This window comes from Arvicanthis niloticus, chromosome 1 (assembly GCF_011762505.2).
Source record: "Arvicanthis niloticus isolate mArvNil1 chromosome 1, mArvNil1.pat.X, whole genome shotgun sequence".
NCBI classification, from domain to species: domain Eukaryota; kingdom Metazoa; phylum Chordata; class Mammalia; order Rodentia; family Muridae; genus Arvicanthis; species Arvicanthis niloticus.
Genome location: NC_047658.1, coordinates 161,264,696 through 161,288,920, shown reverse-complemented (window position 1 = coordinate 161,288,920; position 24,225 = coordinate 161,264,696). Strand labels below are relative to the sequence as shown.

At 41.2% G+C, this 24,225-nt stretch overlaps 1 protein-coding gene across 18 annotated transcripts in view; it reads right to left on the bottom strand.

The window, feature by feature from the left end:
* Vti1a (vesicle transport through interaction with t-SNAREs 1A) overlaps window positions 1-24,203 on the bottom strand; it is a 301,616-nt gene extending 277,413 nt beyond the window's left edge. For 2 of the 18 annotated variants that reach the window (XM_076924628.1, XM_076924643.1), the window contains exons 1-3: window positions 23,744-24,202; window positions 18,590-18,648; window positions 13,134-13,244 (exon numbers count right to left, since the gene is read on the bottom strand). In XM_076924628.1, coding sequence (XP_076780743.1) covers window positions 13,134-13,244; window positions 18,590-18,648; window positions 23,744-23,837 — 264 coding nt within the window. In that variant the 5' untranslated portion in view covers window positions 23,838-24,202. Of the gene's footprint in view, window positions 1-13,133; window positions 13,245-18,589; window positions 18,649-23,743 lie in introns of all 18 variants that reach the window. The other 16 variants (XM_076924697.1, XM_076924690.1, XM_076924721.1 and 13 more) reach the window with 12 other exon arrangements.
* Between the last annotated feature and the right edge of the window lie 22 nt (window positions 24,204-24,225).

The window sequence follows — 24,225 nt, the reverse complement described above, 5'->3', positions numbered from 1 at the left end:
AAGTGACTGTATGACACAGAGCAGAAAACACACTCTTATTGTGAAGATCTATAATTGTTTGGAGTAATAAAACATAAGTGAAAAGTAGAATCATCTTGGCTGACAAAGGAACAGTGTGTGAGTTAGCACAGGTTACAGATATAAGAACCAAGGTGAATGAAGACTTAAGAAAATCTATCATGACAGGAAAGATAATTAGAAACGACTCCACAAAGGAGGTGAATAATGGTCTAGGGATTGTGAAAATGGAGACATATCAATATGAGATTAATAGATTAAGTTGAGCCAAAGGTTCCAAAGCATACTAATTATCTAAGCAGATGCAGACCAGTGCTAAAGCTACAGGAAAACCACCAGCAACCTTGAAAGACCAAGCATTCCACTATCAGCATCGTGAGGCAAGGAGCTCTCTGCCCTTACAGAACATGGAGATTGGGTCTGCATCTGAGCTGGAGACAGTAAGACACAGTGGCTTGCCCAACAGCACTCAGCTGCGTAGCATCTGAGCTGGTGCTCACAGCCAGAACCCCAGTGTCCATCCACAGTATCACACTGCCTCTCGTGGCTCACAGCTTGTGTGACATAAGCACAGGCTGGTTAAGGGTTATCTTTCAACTCTATATCCTGGCTACAAGAGACTCACAGATAGATGTTACAGAGAGGGAGGACTTCATACTTTAAAGCCCACCAGGCTTGCATCCAGACTGTGAGAATGTAAGAAAAGTCTCTTATTCCTTCATAGGTCTAATGTGCAAATTACAGCTGACTGAAGAGTAAAAACACAGCTGGGTCTCTAGCCTTTCAGGGGCCATAATAGTCATGTCACATGTTCCCTCTGGACATGCCAGACCATGGTCCCTCTGGAAACCCTGCCAGAGACCATTCTGACCAAATAACTCTTAATCATGGATAAATTTTCACAGTAAAAAATATCCAGAATATCCACAGTTCTTCTACTGTTGGTCACAACCGTGGGCAAGTGTTGCCAGCTGGCAGAGGCTTGGGTGTTGGTAAACACCGCACATAGCACAGCACCACCCTCCAGCAAAGAATAGTCCATTCAAAATCTCAACAGTACTGAGGCTGAGGATCCTGTTCTAGACTCAAGAGAATGCCTATGACTATTGGTATTCAGTGGAGAGAGAGATCGTGCCTCTTTCTGCTCTGAAAGAGAACCATCCTAGTCCCACCAAAGCATTAGCATCCAGGCAGAAATGCATTCGATATCCAATTTACAGCACAGAGTACAAGCAAACAGCTGAGTTAGCCTTCCCCACCAAGTATGTCTAAGTGTCCATCTGCATGTGACAACCATGCTGAGGGACAGGGAGTCTTTATACATTTTTTTTTTTTTTTTTTGAGAACTGATAAAATTCTTTAGGCAACTTCTTTAGGCAAATTTGCACCTAATGACAACACCCATGCATATTTGGAGAAAGGTCTTAAAGCTGCATGGATCCCATGAGGCTCCAGGAAACATGGGGTAGAACAGGAGCAGGCAGGCTGCCAGACAAACACCAACACACTGGACGGCACGGTGATACGGCATGCTCACTCTGAATGGACACTGTTCCCTTCTCTAAGGCCCCTGCACAGACTCCTGTGATTGCCACCTGTGATTGCCACCTCTTGTCACTTGCCTGTAACAGTTGCCAGGCCCCATTCCTGACAAAACTCCAAAGGACAAAATGCCTTTATTTGCTGGCTAAGTAGGGAGGATAAAGGAAGATGCTACAATTTAGTTTAGAATATGAGGTGTTATCTATGGAAAGAGGTTTTGCAGAGACAGCGTGAAAAACAAATGCAATTTCCAAAGACCCCATCAAGAGCACCAAGCAGCCAGCTTCTAGTTGCGTCGTCACCACCAGTGCTCTCGAAGGCTTTCTGAAATGCACAGCGCACTTCTGATTGTGCTGCATTTAAATAAAACTGCTCAGGGAGAAAAGTCAACTTTTAATGAAAAGAGAATATCCTGGATGGATTTGGTCTTGGAAATTTCTCTATCAAAATACCACAACACAGTGGATTTTAACTATCAATGTGAGCCACACGCTATCTGTGGCTACTGTCCACGTCAGTCAGAAAGCCCAGCTTTACTTCTTGACAGTTTCTGAACACTGCCAGAAGACAGAAAGCCCTTCCAGGTAGGAAATACACTAGCAACCATCCCCCATACCCCAAGTGTGTCTTTCTGACACACAGGCACACTTCTGTAGGATCTACCTCAGGGTATAGCAAACAACTCAAAAGGGGTCAATTTAATGATAAAGAATAGTTGGAAATGATAAACTTTCTAGAAAGTATCTCTATGACAACCAAGTAAGGAAAACACTTCAATGAATATACTATGAAAACTAAAACTAGGAAAATAGTTAATGTGGTATCAAATTAAAAGCAGTGCTTGTTTAAGACATGTGATGCTATTTTTTCCAACCTGAGTATTGTTGACTAAATTCCACTCAGAAATAGTTTAAAATTTTTCAGTTTAAAATTTTAACTACGATGTCAGTAGTTTTCAACCTTTGAGTTAAGACAGATTTGGGGACCCTTTCACAGGGGTTTCCTAAGCCAATGGAAAACACAAATATTTACATTACAATTCAATACAGTAGCAAAATTACAGGTATGAAGTATCATTAGAAATAATTTTATGGGTGGGGGTCAGCACTACATGAAGAACTGTATTAAAGAGTTGCAGTGTTGGAAAGGTTGACAATTCGATGATTTAAATTGCTATCCTAAGCTTTGGGTAGTATAAGGTTAAAAATGTTCCGGCCTGGCTATACAGGGAACTTACAGTTGTTCCCTAAAGAAGCAGTAACTAGTAACTCTGCAGCTGGCTTGTAGGTAACACTCCCCACACCAGTGCACAGCTATCATCATTGGGAACCAAGGGGATTTTCTCTTTCTTTCCATTCCAAATGCACTCAGCTTTCTGCCAAGAGAAAACAGACACAGGGGAGGCAAAGAACAACTTTGTTAAGATCACTGAAGATGTTGGCCAGAATGGATCCATGTATTCATCATGGCCATTCCTCTGTTTCTCTGATTAGAGATTACAAGCAATTTCTTTACAAGTCTTGTACAAAATTAATTTACAATCCATCTTTCAAAACTTCACAGAATAGCAAAAAAAAAAAATAGTGTGTGCACTGTGTGTTCTCATGCATGCAACTATACATTCACAACTATATATACATTGTATATGAATATATATACATATATACATTGTATATGTATATATATACAATATATATGTGTATATATTGCATATATATACATATACACATATATATATATAGCGTACAACTATACATTGTTTTTTCTAAATCCAGAAACAGCACACACATATGTACATATAGAGAGAGTCCTGTATTTCCTTTAAGAAAACGTATGCCTGATGCCATGCATTTGAAATGGAAACTTTTAAACTGCAAGCACTGACATGAAGACACTCTAGTGTACTGACTCAGGGTTCTAGGTCAAAGGCACAATCAGTACTAGCTAAGAGCTCACAGCTTGCCTTTGTTTTCTCCTAAGCTCAACTGAGGATTTAAAATATTCACTTTGCTACCTAGAGAGAAAAATTATGTATGCATATCTTCTTTGTTTCCTCCAAGTAAAGATTATCATAAAATCCAAATATAACAAAAGTAAATTAATTTTAAGGCAATTTGATACAATAGTAGATAACAGATTTTTTTACAATTAAAATTTTTTATTTAAAATCATTTTAGGGACCTAAAAAAGCAAAAAATAAAATAAAAATAAACAGAACTCAAACTCACACAGAAAAAAGAACTTCACTGTTTTAAGTGCAAAGCTACCAAGTCACCCAGCACAAGTAACTCATTAGTAGCTTCTAATCAAAATGGGGTCAGGACTTTGCTAGCTCTCTGCCTTAGTTTCTCACATCAGCTACTAGTTTCCAAATTTACATGTACAGAGAATCACTTGAGGAACTGCCCTAAAAAGCCACCACAACAATGTCCAAATCATACCTACACCAATGTAATCACACGTGTGTGAACAGGAGTCCACCTGGTGTCAGGGATGTTTAGAGATACCCAGATCCCAATATGCAACAAAGGTTGGAGACTAAGCTCTGACTTTGTATTTTGTGCATGGAAATATTTTAACCAGCTCCAAACTTTTCGCTGCCCCAGTGGGCCCTGCTAACCTTCAAATCTGTCCTGAAGTTTATCCTAATCATTCATCTGACTGTGTCCTTCTCTCAAATCCCTTCTCAAGTCTCAGTCTGGACATCAGCTCCCACAAGGCACTTCTCGAAAGCCCGTCTGCTGCCATCATGCTAGGCTGGATGCATCTCTGTATTTTCAGACACTCCCCTAATGACCACCCCCCCAATTCTGCTTACCACAGGATTACAATTACTAAGGCTACAATCAATGAGGAAAATATGCAAATTTGGGGTTGAGGATATTGATCCCTGGCTAAGTGCTTGTCTCCCACCAGTGAGGCCCTGGGTTTAGCTCCCAGTAGTAAACACCCAATCAAACAACAGTGAATTGTTGAGAAGTTTCACATTTGAAACTAAGTGCAATGAAGCAATGAAACATCACCAAATTGGAAGTTCTTTTACTTAGCTTCCCGATTTTACTTTGAAATGTTTTACTAGTCAGAACTGGGCTCAAGTCATTCAGTTTCTACCATGTTGCTTCTATGTTTCAGACTAAATTCTCAACAGATGGGAAATTCTGTAGCTTTTATACTACTGGGCTATTTGGCTGTTGGCTTAGGCATGCTAAAATGAATTCTGCTCATGTTAATGACAATATTTAGAAAAACTACAGACTCTTTTTCTGCCACTAGTTGTAACAGTAACTTCTAAAGGTTTCAGGGAAGTCAATTATTAGAAACTAGAGAAAGAATAGGAAAGAAAGCCAAAGACACTGCATGTGTATTTAGAACTCCAGATGAAAACTTGGTGCAAAGACAACTCTAAATAGTAATAAAATGCATATGATAAAAAGGCATAAAATATATAATATCATAATTTCTCTACCTTTAATTCTGCCTCTACTCCCACAAGGTCAAGGAGACAGCTTGCTTTCTGTTGCCATAGATTAATTTCTAAGATGTCTTTTACAAAACAAAATGTACTGACACACAAAAGCAACCCAAATACGAAGGTCATGCCTGCGAACGCAATGGAAGACTGAACGTCTCAGTCCTTTGTGTAAGCTCCTGCAGCTCGCCCCCGGAACCCTGAGAAAGATGGTTTACATTTTTTAGGATTTTCAAGGATCTTCTGACCTTGAGATACTTTAACCTTTAAATTCTTTAATTATAGAATTATAGTCTGTACACATCGAAGTCGCCGACTAAGACTCAGTGCGGTGCTGCAAGTGCTTTCCACTGATGAGCCTGTTGGACCTCCATCCTTCCCCCTATGTGGGCAGAATTCAAAGGTTCCCATCAAGAAACTAGAGCACGCAAGCGGGAGAGCCCAGACGAGAGGCCCTGGGCCTTCTCGCTATTTCCCACTTGTGTCTTAAAAACATGGTCAATGACCAAATTTAGCTCACATACAATATAAAAATAATAATAAGGTATTAACTACTTCTAGCAAACCTGAAACAATATTTACCTGATATTTTTGAAGTGTAAATAAAGCCTCTGAATAGAATACCTGGATCAGACATTATTTGCAGTGACTAAACCTGAGCCACACTCACTCAATGAGGAAAAGAAAGCAAAGTTTAAATTTCACTGAAATAGCAACTATAAACCTGTAGGTGTCTAACTGAGAGATGGAAACTTTCTTCTTCTATGTGTAGTTTAAATATCATGTGACCACAAATAGGACACCTACACTCTCCCTTCAGCTGAAATATATTTGTTGGTGAGGTAAGAACATAGTGACCCGGGAACAGGAATGTGGGCATACGCTCCATGAACAATATGCAGGTGGCTTAAAATGTACAATGAGTATACATAGTGAAAAACATTACAGAAGAGGAAAACCAAAACTTGTTAGCTGCTGAATATGTAAAGAAGCAATGGCCAATCATCAAAGTCCCAACAAGTCTGGGCAAAACTTTAGAGGAGATAAACACCAAGAAAGGGAATCTGTTTTCACTCACAGGAAGTCATTTTAAGAAACTGGCTTAATGTTATAAATTAGATGCTTCACAACAAGGCCAAGCCTGAGGGGAAAAAAAAATCTTAAATCAATTTCACTCCATATTTTAAATTTCTTATACTTATAAATACTTTTCCAGCCTCAGAAGGACACTAACTCAAGCCAAATAACAAAAGTGAGACTATTTTACACATGGTCCACTGTCCACCAGGTTATACTATGTTGAAATCAATAGCAAAGTCTGGCATAGTCCGTCGGAGCCCGACTTTAACTCTTTGTACAAGCAAACTTAAAACAGCTGACAGAACACACATCCTCAGCTACTATTACACAGCTTGAAAACCTCGCCCTGGAGAGCAGACCTGGCACAGTCCCTATCACCATCAGCTGAATGCCCTGAAAAGCTGTGTGCAGAGTCAAAAGTGCCTAACCCACTTTAAGCTGTGCTCTGAACCGAGCCAATATAGAACTGGATAAAAGACAGTAAGAATAGCATGAAAAGCAAAGGAAGATTCACAGAGAAAGAAACGAGATGTCAGAACCGTTATGTATCATTTCAAGTTACCAACTGATTTTAGTTTGGCAAAGCACAAACCTGACGTGTTTTATTCAAATATTGTTGTAGCCCTAGGGCCTAAGTATGAAATATCTAGCTCAGTCGGTAGTGTTATATTATACAGCCATGAATTTCCCTTGAGCATAAACTTTAAGAGGGCAACGAACAGAGGGGAACCGGCTTATTATGGAGTCATCACCTTGAGGTTCTTGGTTTCTTCAGGAAATATCGTTCATCATTGTCATTTTCTCCCCTTTGATACTTGATATACACCAGGAAAGTACATTCATAAAGGACATTTCATTAAGAAATGAATTAGCTTCTGTAATGCCCAAGGAATTGTGGGTCACACCTGAGAAATGAGCACGCCATGGGGAAACCAAGTCAAATGTGCACACTGCTTATTGTTGCCAGGGGAACTGAGCAGCACACAGATGAGGACCGCAGTCTCTGCCCAGCCACCTGAGAGGTCACATGACTTCTGACCAAGAGACAGTGTGTAGCCAACCAGGGGAAAGTTTACTATTTATGAGCAAACAATTTAACATTAAAACAGAGATGGCTTTTTGACTATGGCAATTAGCTTCTTCATGTTCCAAACACCAAGTAACATTTTCCCATTAATTTTTAAACCAATGTGGCTTTAACTTAAAATAAACTGTACATCAAAAGAATGGAAAATAAACAGCCAGGAACACAATTTGACGAATTGGATTTATTTAGTTTATTTATCTAAACAGGGACCATTGGATCTCTTTAATAGGCTGACAGTTGCACTGGGCTGGTTAATAAAACATTCAACACAGTGTCTTCAGCCAATATAGAAATGCAAATCCCATCAGAGATATTTTATTCATGAGGCAGTAATTTCTGTTACTACCATAGTTGCTTCCTTCCTTTTCTTTCTTTCTTTCTTTTCTTTTTTTTTTTTAATGGCACTCTGCAAACAAACAGTGCCATCTAGTGACTAATGAGAAAGTCAAATCGGTCACAAGCTTATAGTTAATCTGGCAAATTTTTACCCATTTTTCTTATTTTCAAGTGAGATCACAAATACAAGTTAACAGAAAAGCTGAAAGTAGCTTGCCATTAAGAAGGATTATAATAGAGAAAACTTCTAAAACCAATAAACGATATATACACACACATGCACACAAGCATGCACTCACACATACATGCACACCAATTTACCATTTTATTTAGAAAATACATACTTCAACTACATAGAAAAATCAAAATGTTATAAAGCCTAAGTAAAAGGCTGGCTCTTTAATCATAAAATGGCACCATAATTTTAATTTTTTGTTTAAAAAAAGCATTGTTACATAAGGAAATTTTTTAATTAAACAACAAAACCCACCTCAGACTCTGACAACACGGAAAGATAGATAAGTTTACATAGGATTTACCTGCCTACCATGGCTTCAGTGAATATGGAAGTTGTTTTCACAGGTCATCAAAGCCTACAGGACCTAAGGTCAATATTTTCAAGACTGAGGTAGTCGTCATAAAAGTACTCACACTGGAAAAATGCCAACTTCATAGATCAGGGAAATCTCTTACGGCCCACCTCAAAAGTTAGCAGTAAGTCTCAGCAAATCCAGAGAGTGCCAAAACCATCCTACTACTTCACTCAGCACACACGACAGGGAAGGGTCAAGAGCATGAACCTGTGCTACTCCTACGTAGGGAGGCCAGAGCAGTGCACAACACGCCTGCTTCCCAGGAGAGGAGGCAGGATTACAGCTGAAACGGTCCTCAGTGTCCTCCTGAGACCATGTTGCTCCACTTGTGCTCCTCTCTGTAGAGCTACCAAGGTTGAGAGTCTAAAATAAGAATCTTACTAACAAAGATGGCTGCTTGCATTATAGCCTTCCAATCACTTGCCCTGGTGGGACCTGACAAAATCTTCTCCTGTATACGGAAGGAGTATGTGTGCACACATGACCATGCTTTCTAAACATGTTCTCCCCTGAAAGGTCACAGGCTCGAGAAAAAGCCTAAGAGAAACAGTTTGTAGTTCCAATGAGATCTGAGTTCAGCCAGCTTGGGAAACCGCACATGTCTGCCAGCCTTGTCACCACCGAACCTTCCTAGGGGAAGTACCTTAGAAAAAGAATCCTAGCTGCATTCTGCCCTGGAGTCTGTGACAGCCCCACAGTCAGAGACTTTCTCTTACAACAGTTTGAGACTTCAATGAGCAACACACAGAAGGTGCTCAGCTCCAGTCCACTCATTACCTCTCAGTGCACTCTAGCACGGAGGAGAAGCAGAGACAGAAAAGAAAGACCTACAGGAAAAGTCTAAGGAGAAGTCCAGAACAAACTGCCGAGTGGTGAACTGCAAAACTGGAAACTCTTTATTAATCTGTCTTCTTACAAAGGGTCTCGATTATAAATCCTACTGGGATACATTCACTGCAGCACAGTAAGTTGTGAAGGAAATAAATAGAAATATACAGGTATTCAACAAAAGTAACGCCATTGAGAAGATAACATGTTCCCATTAAAATGACCTAGAAGTTATGGAAATTTACAATGTAGACATTAGAACATATATTTTTAAAATGTGGATGGTATGACATCATTATTATTGAAAGCTATTTACGGGAAAGGAGAGACTGGAAAACAACCATCCAAGATGCAAAACATGACCCTCCTGCAGCAACAAGGCTGAGCTCATCTTGTTCATCCAAGATGCAAAACATGACCCTCCTGCAGTAATAAGGCTAAGCTGATCTTGTTTTTCAAAACCTTTTGGAATGTTCTGACATTTTATATAGAATGAAGGAGTATAATTGTTAAAAATGGCAGACATGTTATGTGTACATGGTGAAGGGATGTTTCTTTGCTCAGATGGTTCTATCCAATGTTATAGGTCTGGGGATGCTCAGAGATTTATCATGACCATAAATAAATTTTGATACGAAGAGGTCTTTTATTTTAAATGCTGGTACCCAATGTGGAACCAGGACTGTACTTGAAAGCCCCCAACCATATCAAGCCAAGGCTTATAAAAAAAAAAAAAAACCTACAAAGATTACATGTATTTGTCTACATGGGGTCTAACTTTAATATATATATGCCATGTAATTGGCCTACTTATCTTTTTGATTAGAGTAAGCAAGTTAGATTACAAAACAAAAACAGAAGTTATTTTGACCTACAATCTTTCTAGAACAGCAAACCTTACAAGATCCATCAGTTTATGAACAGCCTTCAATGAGCACGGCAAAGCTGCTGGAGCGCCTAAGTTAGGGGCTATACGTTAGCGGCAGTCCTTGTTTTCTGGTCTCTCAAGCATAGCACGTCTACACTTTAAATGCAGTCCTCACCACCACAGTAGCTCCCATATTTGTTAGAATGCATGTATGTTCCTGAAGAAGGAACATATCCAGGTATGTGATAACTGCTACATAGTACAGCTGAGACCAGCACCTCTGAACATGCTTCAGCAGTCCCTACCGTTCCCACAAAAACAGAAGTCTGCTGTCTCAAGATGCCACGGGCACAAGGAAGGTAGAATATAAACAGAAGCACTCAGCTCCTGATTTTTTAACTTAAAAAGGTCAAATTTAAATTCCTCCTCTCATTCACACTTTAGTCTCAAAAGGAAAAACAGAGGGTGTGCACAGACCGTGCTCAAGCCGGTCGGCACCTGCAGAGACAGTGCAGGATAGCAGTAAAGGCTTCAGGCTGCTCCACTGCATCCTTTGAACCCTGGCCTAAGGGACTGGCTCCAGCAGTCTGCAGGCAGCTGGATCTCTAGGCACATTCACTCAGCCTCACTGTGAGACTGTTCATACAAGTGCCACTCTCTGATGTCCTCAGCTCTGCCTTCCTGACAGGGACAGACAGCTTTCTGGTGCTAGTGACCTGGGATACAAGTGAACTTAGATGAGGGCCAGACTGCTACTTCCAACTACCACCACGGTCTAGACTAGCCCTCTATGCTGTGTGCTGTCTTAAAGCAAGCACAGCTTTGTCTGGAAATAAGTGCAACAACACAAATCAACCACAAGATGGTGCTAGCACCACAATGCAACACCAGAGATGCCGAGCACTCAACAGACCTTCAGTCTCATTCTGGTTCACCACACATTATTCCGTTCTTTTCTGTCTACTTACACTTACCCTAACAGATTATTCATATTTGTAACTTAAACAACTCCAAAGGTGCTTATTTATTTATGTTTTGTTAAAATATAATCTTAAATTTGAGGGGAGGAAAAACCACCAACAACCTCGGCTCATTTCATTGGCCCATTTTCTTTGAATATTCTGATACTATGGTCTTTGTGGGCTAACTTTATGTGCTTCTCACTATCATTTGCTAACCCTGAACCAACTATCACACGTGTGTTTGTCTTTCAAGCTCTAGAGAAGGTCGCGCCAACACTGAGAACATGAGTTAGAAGAGCATCAGAACACGTGTGTATTTCCAGCTTCTCTGGCGTTCCCCTCCAAGTTCCATAGGAGAGTTCCAACTGCACAAGAGAACCAGCATTATGATGACTCCAATTCCGGCTGTATTTGGGAACTAAGGACAGAGTTTACCACACAGTAGGACTAAAGAAGACTTGTTGAAGAAGCCCTGTAGTCCACTTGAGCCTCCTTGGTTCTATGCACTGCATGTCGAAGCCCGTAATCCACATCCATGAAATGAAACAATATATACTAGCGAGCTGTGCAAACTGTCAGTCACAGAGGCTGGCAGAGGTATAGGAGCAGAAAGACAAAACAGAGCATAGTCTCACTGCTACAGAAACAGCCGCCAGCCGGCAGAAACACTAGTAATCACCAAATAGGGAAGGGGAGAGGGAGGCAAAGAGAAATTAAGAAGGACTACTTATGGACAAAAAGAGTGTTGCAAGGGAGTAGGAGCCACAGAGTAGATGGACTTAACCTATGCAGAGAGCATGTGCATGCATGGAAATGCCATGGTGAAGCCTATTCATGTGTGAAATTCATATGCATTAATTACACAATATTTTAATCCTAAAAAAAAAAAAAATGTACTGGTTAGGGGCTCAGTGGTTAAGAGCACTGGCTGCTCTTCCAGAGGACCCAGGTTCCAAGAACCCTCATGGCAGCTCAGTTACATGTCTGTAACTACAGTTCTAGGACATCCCATGCCCTCTTCTTCCTCTGCTGGCCCCTGACACAGATGTGGTGTGCAGACATACATGAAGGCAAAATACTATGCACATTAAGATATTTATCAGTATTCATACTTGAATCCTACAACTGTGGTAAAATCCAAATAATACAAACCTTACCACTTTAAGTCCTTTTAAGTGCTAGCTGACTGGCAGTTGAGCAGTCCATACTAGAGCTGTAGAACTCGGCCTCTTGGAGAATTCCATTCACAGCATCAACAGCCCTCTGTTCTCCCTACCCCCTCCCCATTAAGTCCAGCTTACTTTTTGTTTCTGGGTCTGACCACCTAGAAACCTCATACAAGTGAAAACATGCCTCATCTACCTTTCAGGGCTGACCTGTCTCCCTTTGCCTAATGCCCTCAAGGTTCCACAGTGTTGTATCATCTTCAGAAGGCTGACTGCCCCTTCCTACACAGACTTCAGTGGGTCTGTTCACCCAGCAGTGAGTGTGCTAGCTGCCGCTGCGCAATGCTATGAGACTGGACCACTTCGAGACTCTGAGACCTCGTATACATGATAACCAAGAGGACTGTTTTGTTTTGGGTTGGGTTTTTAGGATTTTAGCTTGGCTTAGTTTTGGTTTTTGAGACCAAGTTTCTCTGTGTAGCCCTGTATGTCTTGGAACTCACTTTATAGACAAGGCTGGCCTTCAACTCAGAGATCCACCTGCCTCTGCTTTCCAAGTGCTCTACCACAGCCCAACACAGATTTGCTTAACTATCTTTTTTACAATCATTATTAACATTTTAACATTGTTCTTTTTGTTCTTTTACATTTCTTTTAGTAAATTTCCTATAAATTTCCTAGGATGACTGGCCAGTTCTAAGGATCTTCCTATCAACATTCTTCCATTCCCTCTGACTTCCCTACCCCCACTCCCACCCCCCTCACACACACACACACACACACACACACACACACTGTCAGGATGACTATGGGGTTTCCAAAGTCTGGTCTTAATGCTTGCATGGCAGCTGACCCACTGAGATGAGACATCCTCTGAGGCCTGTGAACTCTAAAGGACTGGAAAACTAGGTTTTGAAATTCTAACCAATGCTAAATACTAGCAAGTACCATGTAAACTCAAGGACGGTGTGACTCAGCTAGAACCATGTCCCCCAAACCCCATCACTGCTACCTCTAACCTCTGCAACCTCCAAGTCCTAAACAGATCTGCTGTTCATCTTCTGCAGGAGCCCAAGACTGCTTATTTAATGCTAACTAAGAAAGTATGGGGAGGAAACAGTAAAGAAATGAAGCCAAAGTGCACTAAACACTCTATGGGTGACCAAGGGCAGAACTGAACTCACAAAATCTGTTTCCAGTTTCCCCACTTCTTGCTTGTAGCTTCTCATTCTGTTGCTGTACATTCCTCGACTTTGGGGTGGTATTTCTCGAACTTCCAAATCCATCTGTTCAAGCTAAAGCGGGGAGAGAAAAACATGAGCCACATCAGTATTCTGTATTTGCTCAAATATTATGGCTAAAAGGACTGGACTCTAACTCCTCAGTGTGGAGCTGAGAAAGGACTGGACTCTAACTCCTCAGTGTGGAGCTGAGAAAGGACTGGACTCTAACTCCTCAGTGTGGAGCTGAGAAAGGACTGGACTCTAACTCCTCAGTGTGGAGCTGAGAAAGGACTGGACTCTTAACTCCTCAGTGTGGAGCTGAGAAAGGACTGAACTCTAACTCCTCAGTGTGGAGCTGAGAAAGGACTGAACTCTAACTCCTCAGTGTGGAGCTGAGAAAGGAATGGACTCTAATTCCTCAATGTGGAGCTGAGAAAGCAGAGTCACCACATTAGCGGTGACATCAGGACTGCTTTAGTGCTCACTTCCTGATCAGCTCTGGAAGCAGCTAGAGAGTGATAGGGCTGCCGAGCTGTGTGCTTCGTCAAGAGTTTATTTTGGAAAGCATGTACATTAATCAAACCCCTTGATTAATTGGTTCTCAGTATCCTGGGAGCATCCCAGTGTTCAGTCCAACCTGATCCAGTCTTCTGACCATGAGTGTCCTGAATGACATGAGACTGTTTCTTGTGACTTAGACATGTGAGGACATCTCTCTGAGAAAGTCTTTCCTAGTTAGGAAAGTCACATACAAACAACATGTGACCTTGGCCTCCAGCCTAACCGTTACACACTAAAACCATACACACTGATGAGGAGTTAGACAAATACAGCAATATGCTAGCTACACCTTGCTCACTAAAATCACAACAGAGTACCCTTTAGCCATCTAAATCCTAGAACACTTTGGATACAGCACATAACATTTAAGAAGCCAACAGACATGCAATGATGGTTCAGAGCCCGAGCTTTGTAGTGAGACTCTGTTCACTTTGTAGGCACCACAACTCACCAGCCATGGGGCCTTGAACAGAGGTCTCAATGATCCTCTGCCTTATTTTTCTCACCTTTAAGAATAATTTCTTTCCTAGGAAAGTCATGAAAATTACCTGAATGGTCCCTAATGTACTTAGAGCATATATCCCTAGATTGACAGTAACTCAGGGTTAAAACGAAATGGAGCAAGCTCTCTAGGAGACAGTAGAGAGCTAATCTGTACATGACCCTAAAAGAAGGAAAGCCAGGAACAGAAACAAATTGGCCCAGACTATGTCACTAACTTCCACGGAAAACACAGCAACACATCTGCTTCAGGGAGCATTCTAACACATTAGCTCATGGCTAATACAAGCTTATCACCCACTGTACACTGGCAGAGACTAACTACAGTAGAATACAAATGGACAAAAAAGCAATTGTAGTTATGTACTTATGTGAGAAAATAAGACACTTTTAATTAGCCCTTTTCAAAGAGTGATCATGCAACAGATGCAGCCCATCCCAAATGAGAAGTTCCAGTCAACTAAATCACTCACCGAACATTTAAAAGTACTTCTCTGCAATCAGCACTCTTCCCTGCTTTGGGGTTTCAGTTCTGAAGTTAGCATACAAAGAGTGGGTTTTCATATGGCATGCTCAGACACATTGGTTCTTACTTGTTCGAGCCCTGTCTCCCTCCTGCTGGCCGACTTCCCCTGCTACTCTGTCTTCTCTCATGTCCTGTGTGCTCAAACCCTCTTTCTTTCCCTTGCCCTTAAGAACTCACTGCTGCTCATAGTCACCTATGGTATGATGCTTCCTAGTCTGCTGCATCTCCCTCTCCCCACACCTTTTCTCTCAAATCTAGGAGCTATGCAGTAAAGAAAACAACAACTCTTTGTGTTTCTGAATCTGGCCCATTTCCACTTGGCATAATGGTTTCTAGTTCCATTCACTTTCCTGCAAATGGCATGATTCCATTTTTCTTTACAGAATGTAATTCCATTATATATGTACCACATTTCTTTATCCATCCATAAGTGGGTGGACATTAGGCTGCTTCCATGGCTCAGCTACTGTGTACAGTACAGCAATAAACATGGACATGTAAGTATCTCTGTGGCAGGACTTAGTCCATTGGGCACATGCAACGGTGGCATCCCTGCATCATCTGGCATTTCTACCTGGTTTAAGAACCCTCCACAGCAACTCTCACATGCCTCTGCCAGTTTCCATTCATGACAGTAGAGATGGGTCCTTTCTCCTTATAACCTTCACAGTATTGGTTACCTTTGGGGGTTTGTTTTTCTTTTTTTTGATTTCTTGAGACAGTGTCCAGACTGGTCTTGAACTTACTATGTACCTGAGAGGATGACCTTTGAATCTCCGCCCTCTTGACCCTTCCTGAGATTACATCATTTTCCACTGCCCTGATATGCTGTCCTCTTGATGTTAGCTACCCTGACCAAGTGAAATGGAGCCTCCAGGTTTTTTAGTTTGCATTTCCCTGATGGGTAAGGATCTAGAGCATTTTTTACTAGGGGCTGTCTTACTAAAAGAATTGTTTTTCTTATGTCTAGTTTTTGTAGTTTTTTGTATTTCCTACATAGTTGCCTTCCCCTCCCCCACCCCCACCCCCCCCCCACACACACACACATCTGAAGTATAGCTGGCAAAGATTTTCTCCCATTCTGTTAGTTTTCTCTTCACTCTAGGAATTATTTCTCTGTCGTGTGATCAACTTCATGTAATCTTATCTGTCAGTCTTTGGAATTATACTCTGTGATGTTAGAGTCCTTTTAGGAACAGTCTTGCTTCTGTCTGTATCTTAAAGTGTTTTCCAGGGTTGGAGAGATAACTTAGGGGTGGAGATACTTGCTACCTTGCATGTTCTGAGTTTGATTGCTAGAATTTGTCATGTGACTCAGAGCCTCCTGTAAATCTAGCTTCAGGAGATCTGACACCATCTTCTGGTCTCTGTGAGCATACACACACATGCACAAGCACACCACACACACACACACACACACACACCATCTTCTGGTCTCTGTGAGCATCTACACAGACACACAAGCACACACACACCATCTTCTGGTCTCTGTGAGCATCCACACACATGCACAAACACACACACACACCGCATCTTCTGGTCTCTGTGAGTATCCACACACATACACATACACAAACACACACACACACCGCATCTTCTGGTCTCTTGTGAGCATCCACACACATACACAAACACACACACACACACACCATCTTCTGGTCTCTGTGAGCATCCACACACATGCACAAACATACACACACACACACCACATCTTCTGGTCTCTGTGAGCATCCACACACATGCACAAGCACATATACACACAAATCTTTTAAAAAATTAAAGTTCAAATGCTTGGCCTAACAGTTTCAGGCTTTTTGTAGAGGTCTGCAGTTCATTTTGACTGATTCTGTGCAGTGAGGGAAGGCTCCAGTCTCCTCCTAGAGACTGCAAACATGGTGCAGCTTTCACAGCACCGTTTGTTGTAGAGGCAGCCTCACTTTACTCTGTTTTTTATATCTGTGCAAAAAAAAAAAAAAAAAGGTAGCTACAGCTATGTAAGCTTACTTCTGGGATCTTGTGCTCTACATGGCTACACAGCTGGTTCTGTGGCACATCCCATACTACCCTAGTTACTATGGCTCTGTGTGGGATAATTTGAAATTGGGCATCACGATGCTTCAAACATTGTTGTTTCTGCTTAGGATTACTTTGGCTACATGGGGTTCTTTGTGTTTCCATATTTATTTGGATTGCTCCTTCTAGCTTTGTGGAGAATGACACTGGGGTTTTGACAGAAAGTACATTGACTATGTAGATAATTTGTAATGATGTAGCCATTTTCATAATATTAATTTTGTCAATCCATAAGCATGAAGGGCTTGTCATCTTCCAGGTCTCTTTTTTAATATCTTCAGTGTTATAAAGTTCATATAGAGAGGTCTCTCATCTCTTTCACAGGTTTGTTCCTACTTTTTTTTTTTTTTTTTAGAATTGTGAATGGGGAATTTTTCCTGATTTCTTTCTTGGTAATTTCATTCATTAATTACTGACTTCAGCATAGTAATTTTGTATCCAACAGCCTGGCTCCAAGTGCACAGCAGATCTAAGTGGAGTCTTTAAAACAGAGCTATGTCATCCTGAAAGCATGATGGCTTGACCTCTTCCTTCCGCAGGTGTATTCTTTTCATTTCCTTCTCAACAGATTGTCCTAACTAAGGTTCCAACATTGCACTAAATAGGACTGCAAAGGCAGCATCTAGCTAAGACTCCAGCACTGCACTGAATAGGACTGCAGAGAGGGGACCTAGCTAAGACTCCAGCACTACACTGAACAAGACTGCAGAGAGGGCAGCTTTGAAAAGATTTACTGCTGGCAAGGTGACATGTGTCTTGTTGGAATCCAGGATAAGAACATCATACACTCATTCTGTTTTCACAACACTCGCAGGCACTGAAAAGGAGAGCAGTGTGAAATCTTGGCATCTCAGGTAAGCTGGAGCATAAAACAAATTCTTGGGACCAAAGAACTGACCAGTTGTGTCATTACAGTCATCCTAGCAACCGGAAGAAACAAGTGTCCTGATGGGCTGCTCTGACATCTAAAGTCAGTGTCTGTTATTGACTGAATTCCATATGTTATTCACATCTTTGTGATTAAAACTGTGGCAAGATGCAGGCCTGTAACTTCAGTACTGTCTACTTGAAAGTAGGCATCCCTGGAGCTAGATTTACAAGCCAATCTAGCTCAACCAGTGAGCCTAGGGTCCAGTGGAAGACCCTGCCTCAAAAAATAAGATGAAGAGAAATTGAAGAAGATACCTGATGTCAACTTCTGGCCTTCACACCCATATGTGCTTAAGTGCATATATACACATGTGTACATGTACTCCCCACACACACATAAATGCCAATAAATATGTAAATACACACATACACAAGAAATCTCACATCTTCTGTGGGATCCACAGATCACTGGCAGGCTTCTTCTGCTTCCAAGTTGATAGAAATCTCAGACCTTTGTCAGTTTTAAAAGACAATCTTTCAGGTTATCTCTCAGGTGTTGTGAGAAAATTAAAGATTACAACACAAAACGCTTACCCCAAAATAAGGTGCATTGTGCTGTTATCAAACACTAGCTACTAAGATCATGCACTAAGATACTAGTTCTTGGGAGATGTACTCTGAAGGAATATAAATTAGAGGTTGACATTTAATGAGACACCTTTATTAAAAAGAATAAAATCTCTACAAGCTATTAAATTTCCTTTAATCTGAAAAGGAATGAACTGTCACGCGGAAACCTGATGGTCCATGCATGTCCACAGCATACACAGCAGGCTTTGGGGTCTAGCTGAGGGGCTGTGTTCAATACACCCCTAAGGCTACGCACCAGTTCTCTGGCCTCTTCAAGCTGTTTCTCCACGTTGGCAACCATTTGCTTCTTCTCATCTAAAACAAGCAATAATATCAAAGAAATGATAATTATACAACATAAATTGAATTATCAGTGGTTCTCAGCCTTCCAAATGCTACAGCCCTTTAATACAGTTGCTCATGTTGTGGTGACCCCCAACCATAAAGTTACTTTGATGCTACTTCATGACTGTAATTTTGCTGTTATAAATCATAATGTAAACATCTGTTTTAACTGTTGGTCTGAGGCTGTGAAAGGGTTCGCGGTCCATAGGTTGAGAACCTCTGCTTTAAAGCCTTCTACTTTAACATGTCCTTCTCCTTTCTGAGTAAGCAGATCAGAAAATGTAAGCAAACAGATTGTTCTTTGACAGGTTATAAACTACACTGAGCACTGACCCTGCAGGATATGGAATTCAATCCACAGAAGGGCCCAGTTTTTTAGAGATGTCATATATTTATAAGGGATACTAAAAAAAATTTTTGTTCTCTGGAAGATATTATCCCTAAAACAACAGATACAGTGGTAACCAGAGGGATTTGCTAAGTCACCATAGTAATAAGTTGGAATCACTGATTTGTGACTATAATTTAAAATTCATATGTAAAAAACACTTCCCCAAACTGGGCAAGATCTTGTAACTCTTTACTCTTGTGCTTCCAATAATGTTAAGGATAAGGTATGAGGGCTGGAGAGAGGGGGGATCAGCAGTTCGGAGCACCAGTGTTCCTGCAGGGGACCAGGATCCAGTCCCTAGCACATACATGGTGGCTGCCAACTGTCTATAACTCCAGTACCAGGGCATCTGACCCTCTTGTGGTCTCTACCACCCCTTGAGCATGTAGTGCACACACATGGAAACATCTACATACATAAAACAAAAATTTTAAAACAGTTTTAAGAGGAATAAAGTATGATAAAAAAAAATAGGTATTCAAAGTATTGACTTCTGATTCCAAACCCAAAGCCCTGTGTCACTCACTGGGTTGGGACACTGGACAACAAATAGTTTCTTTTTAAAATTCAGCCAGGGTTTTCTAAATAGATTTTAAAATGAAAGGAAAGGGCAAATAAACAAACAAAACTGGAAAAATCCCAACCCAGGAGTGCTCTGAGTGTCTTCCTGTTACTCCAATACACCATTCGCTCATTAGCAGGGGGGAGTTCCAAGAAACTGCTACAGCCCACAGGAGTCTAACATCTATGACTAACTCAATATTTTATAGGATCCATGCCTGGGTCCTGGAGCACCAAAAAGACATTAGGCTTAAAAAGTAAAAGAATTCTTTCTGGTTTTAATCACAAAGATGTGAATACCATATGGAATTCAGTCAATAACAAATGATATGGACTCGGGACTGGAGGCAAATGTATCAAGACAAGGTGTTAACAGGGGCCACTGGCATGCGGAAATGAGGAGTCATTGTGTGACTGTATAATCTCAGCTACTCTAAAAGTAAAACATTTCAGGTCAGGAGTATGGCTGACTGAGTATGGGTTTTAACAAGAGATAAGGCCTTAGGTCCCACACCCAGAACCACAAATAGAAAATGAAGCCATTACTTAAATTGACTATAAACTGTCTAGGGGAACAAGATCCCTCTGGGTTTACAGCGTAGACAATGGGTAGAAGTGTAAAAATGAAAACATGTATGTATATACACACTTGACACAAATTTGTATTTGTTACCCAAAGATGACTAAAATTCCATAAATACTTGTTTATAAAGCATAACTGGATCATAGGTAGTAGCTGACAGCTGTCTCCCCAATATACTCAACTAAAAAGTCTATTCTGGCAGCTTCAATGGTCTCTGAAACTTCACACACTGGGACAGCTACTCCATTAGACTGACACCTGTTTTGAGGGCTCTCTATTATTCCCTTCCCTCAATTCCCTTCTCTTGATCACCAGAATTCAACACCATTTCTACTTCCATGTCCCAAAGCCCTGACAGCCCATTTCTCTTCAAATGTAGGTTTGCATCAAGAGACTTAACTTCACTCTAGATTAAGCACAAAAAGGATGTACGAAGTTAAGTGCAAGGTTCCCTTTAAAGTACAATTTCAATGACAAAGTCTGAAGATCTGGATCCTAGCCAGCCCTACCCACTGCTGACTGAAGCCCCATAGTGTAACTAAAGGACATCTCTCAAGGGCTAGTTTGCTATGTGCTTCCTCTCCTGATGTGGCAAGCTTCACTGGACTCTTAGTGTTATAAGTCTGAAAGGAGCACCCTTCCTTCCCACTCTACAGATGGAAGAGGCTCACAGGGCCAAGAGATCTGTCCACAAGTAAGACTTCTGTTTAGACAGAAGTACAAACCTAAACAGGTCTGATACCAGCAGCCTGAGTCTTAATCACTCTGTCACAATACATTCTTGGTACATTCTAACTATAACTCTAATAGGAGTCACAATTGACCATGAGGAGATAAAGAAGTAATTGCAAAGTGAAATTCTGTTGAAGACCCTCCAAGATGCCTGTCTATTGAGCTGGAAGCGCCACCTAGCAGAAAGCACTCTTCTGCTAAGAAATTCACTTCCAGCCCGACAAAAATGAGGAATGTAACGTGAGTTACATTCTTGGCTCATTGATTTCCCTGATTTGTCTGACTTTCCTATAGAACAATCACCATTAAAATTCAATCTTTAAATTCAGTAACCACGGTGTATTCATTAAGGGACTCACCCACCTAAAGATCACAGCTATTAAAATTAGTTAAGATTCAAACACTTCAAAGAGCTGTTTTTTTCAATTGATAAATTATTACAGAGTAATCAGTTTCTTTTAAAATAAAGTTTCAGGATGTTCTTTTTTCCCCTGTTCTCTTTGGAAGTCTCCTTAGCATCTGCACAGGCACAGCAGAGAACGGCTCATCTCCACAGAGTCTCAGCGCTGCAACTTAAATAAGCTGTGATTTGGGGGAATGGGCTGCTTTGACTTTAAAATTCGCTTCAATTTTTTAGTTCAAATAAATTACAGCTCGTCTCTGGGTCTTTTTCAGTTGAGTAACACAACCACTATGAAATTATTGTGCTAATTAATAATGTAACTTTGCTAACTATATAGTCCCACAGCAAGCCAACTGCTTTGTCATTGTTACATTATTAATTCCTGTTAGTTCATAAATTCATGGAAAAATATCTTTTTCTATCAATTAGGAATAGGTTAAAAAGGGAGCAAGTACATTAAGAGGAAAACCACTGTACTTTCAAGAATCATTTAATTATTCAAATAAGTGTAATTTTTTCCCCACAGTGCCAACAATACAATCTCCTTTCAAATGAAACATGGTTGCAGTGTGTGGGTCTCACATTAAACTAAATATAAGAGCAGGGATAACAGTATCTTTTAAAAAAAATTCAACTGTTTCCTTCTATGTGGTAAGAATTTTAAACAGAGGCAAGAAAACTCATTGTAACAAAATCTATTTTCTTAGAGTCTTCAAAACTTTGTAACCAGGATGTTATTACTACGTAAAACAGTCTCTCGCTACTAAAGCTATTTGCCCAAATTTAAAAAAAAAAAAAAAAAAAAAAAATGTTTCTACTCCTAAAAACAAACAAAACACATTAAAATTCAAAATGAGCAAAATCCAACTGCAACTGCCCATCCTGGTAACTCTGAGGCTCTGGGACTCAATTCAAAGGCAAAGAGTCTCAGACAAGAACAATGGCAACAAAATCAAGATGATCTTGGGCAACAGAGACAAGTGGGATTGAAGAGAACAGGCAAGGTGAGGTATCATGAAGGCAGGAAGCCATTATCCACTTTGTAAAACTCTCTGAGGCAACACAGCCCCATGGTATGCTACCTTGTGTCTCCCAGTGCTCCCTTCCTTGAACTTATACACATCTTTAAGACATCATCCACCTCCTTGGGGTGGAGGCTCAGAGTTACTGGTTTGGAGCAAACAACCCTAGTAACAGAAAACAGGTGGGGGTGAGGGACAAGGAAGAAAATTATTTATAAACATAAAGATTAGGGGAAATTCTGGACAGAGGATGAAGAACAATTTAGATTCAAGAGAAGTTACTGATGTCATCTTGGACTGGGCTGACCAGGTAAGAAAGTGAAGTTTTCCACAATTCTGTAGACCAGTGAGAATCATCTCTTCTCAACAGTATGCTCCATAGCTGAAGTAGAGGCAAGTTCAGCAGCCCAGTGATGATTCAATTTCCCTAATGAAACTTCGCCAAAAAATAAATAAATAAAACTCATAATTTGTTACTAACTAAAGTGAAATCTGTACTTAAAGAAAAATCCTAAAACACTATCTTACAAGTCATAAGATACTATATTACAATCTCATTTATTCACAAAAACAAAACAAAAACACATTTTTCTGAGCCCTTAGAAAACGAAGGTCAGACTAGGTTCCCCACCTTCACAGTGTTGACAACCTAGCATGCAGGGTAATACGTGGGGAATGCTGAATTTTAAAAGTGAGAAAAATTGCCCTGTACCGAGTTTATCTAAAATTGGGTTATAAATACCCAAGAAGGATGAGAAACACAGAATCAGGGCAGAAGTCTAACAAGAGCTAACACACATGGCTTCGCAGATGTGTATCAATCTTCACCAAGAAGGAAGTTTTGAAGGACAACAAAAACTTTCCTAGGAGACAACTTTTAAGTGACAAGTTAGATTTGAATTCAGGCATCCTAGCTTGTCACTCCAATGTGTCACGAGTAAGGGTAACAGTATTATTTATACTAAAACGACAACGCTGCTGCACTTACAGCGCCACAATCTTGACACTTTCATACAGTTCCTTTGAATACTCTTATAATTATATTTTACAAAAACAAAAGAAAAGATAGAAAGAAAAGAAATCAAGAAGCAGAGCAATGTTTCCAAGGTTAACAGCTTTTATATATAAAAAAAAAAAGCGATGGGGTAGAAAATCGGCACTTCCCCCGCCCCCCACCCCCGCCCCCAAATGGTTTCCAAGCAGAAGGTGCTTTACATTTGAAGCTCATCTGGTGCCTATCTTAACCCACACCAAGAACCCATCCCTCGAGTCGCCAGCCCCGCCCACACCAGCCTCGCGCCCGCGTGCCCAGGCGGCGTTCCGCGGCCCCGGGCTCTCCAGGCCGCCCCCGCCCGGCCGGGCAGGGTACTCACCGGGAGGGAGCCGAGGGACCCTGGAAATCTTGCTGGTGATCTCGGCAGTGAGCACTGAGAAGTCCTGCTCGTACCCTTCGAAGTCAGAAGACATGGCAGCTCGGGAACGACCGGCCAGAGCCGGGTTCTACTTCGGAGCAGGACTCCCGAAGGGCGCGGGGCCTCGGCGCAGGGACCCGGTGAAGAAGTCCCCACAGCACAGCGGGAACCGGGAACAACTCCCAGCCCAGCCGCTTCCTGGTTGCTCTACGCAGTCATTGTCCTCCGGAAACTGCGCTGCCTGCGCCTTTTCTTTTCCACTCAATAGTCGAACGTAAAACTAAGAAAAAGTTCACTTTCAGTGACCTTTAAAAAAAAAAAAAAACCCTAAGATAACCCACATGCTCTCGGGAATCGCAGAAAACACTTCCCCACACTGCATGTCCAGGGAACTGTCTGGAGCTCCCCCAAGCTCTAAGTTGCAGGTTCCGGCTTTCCGAGGG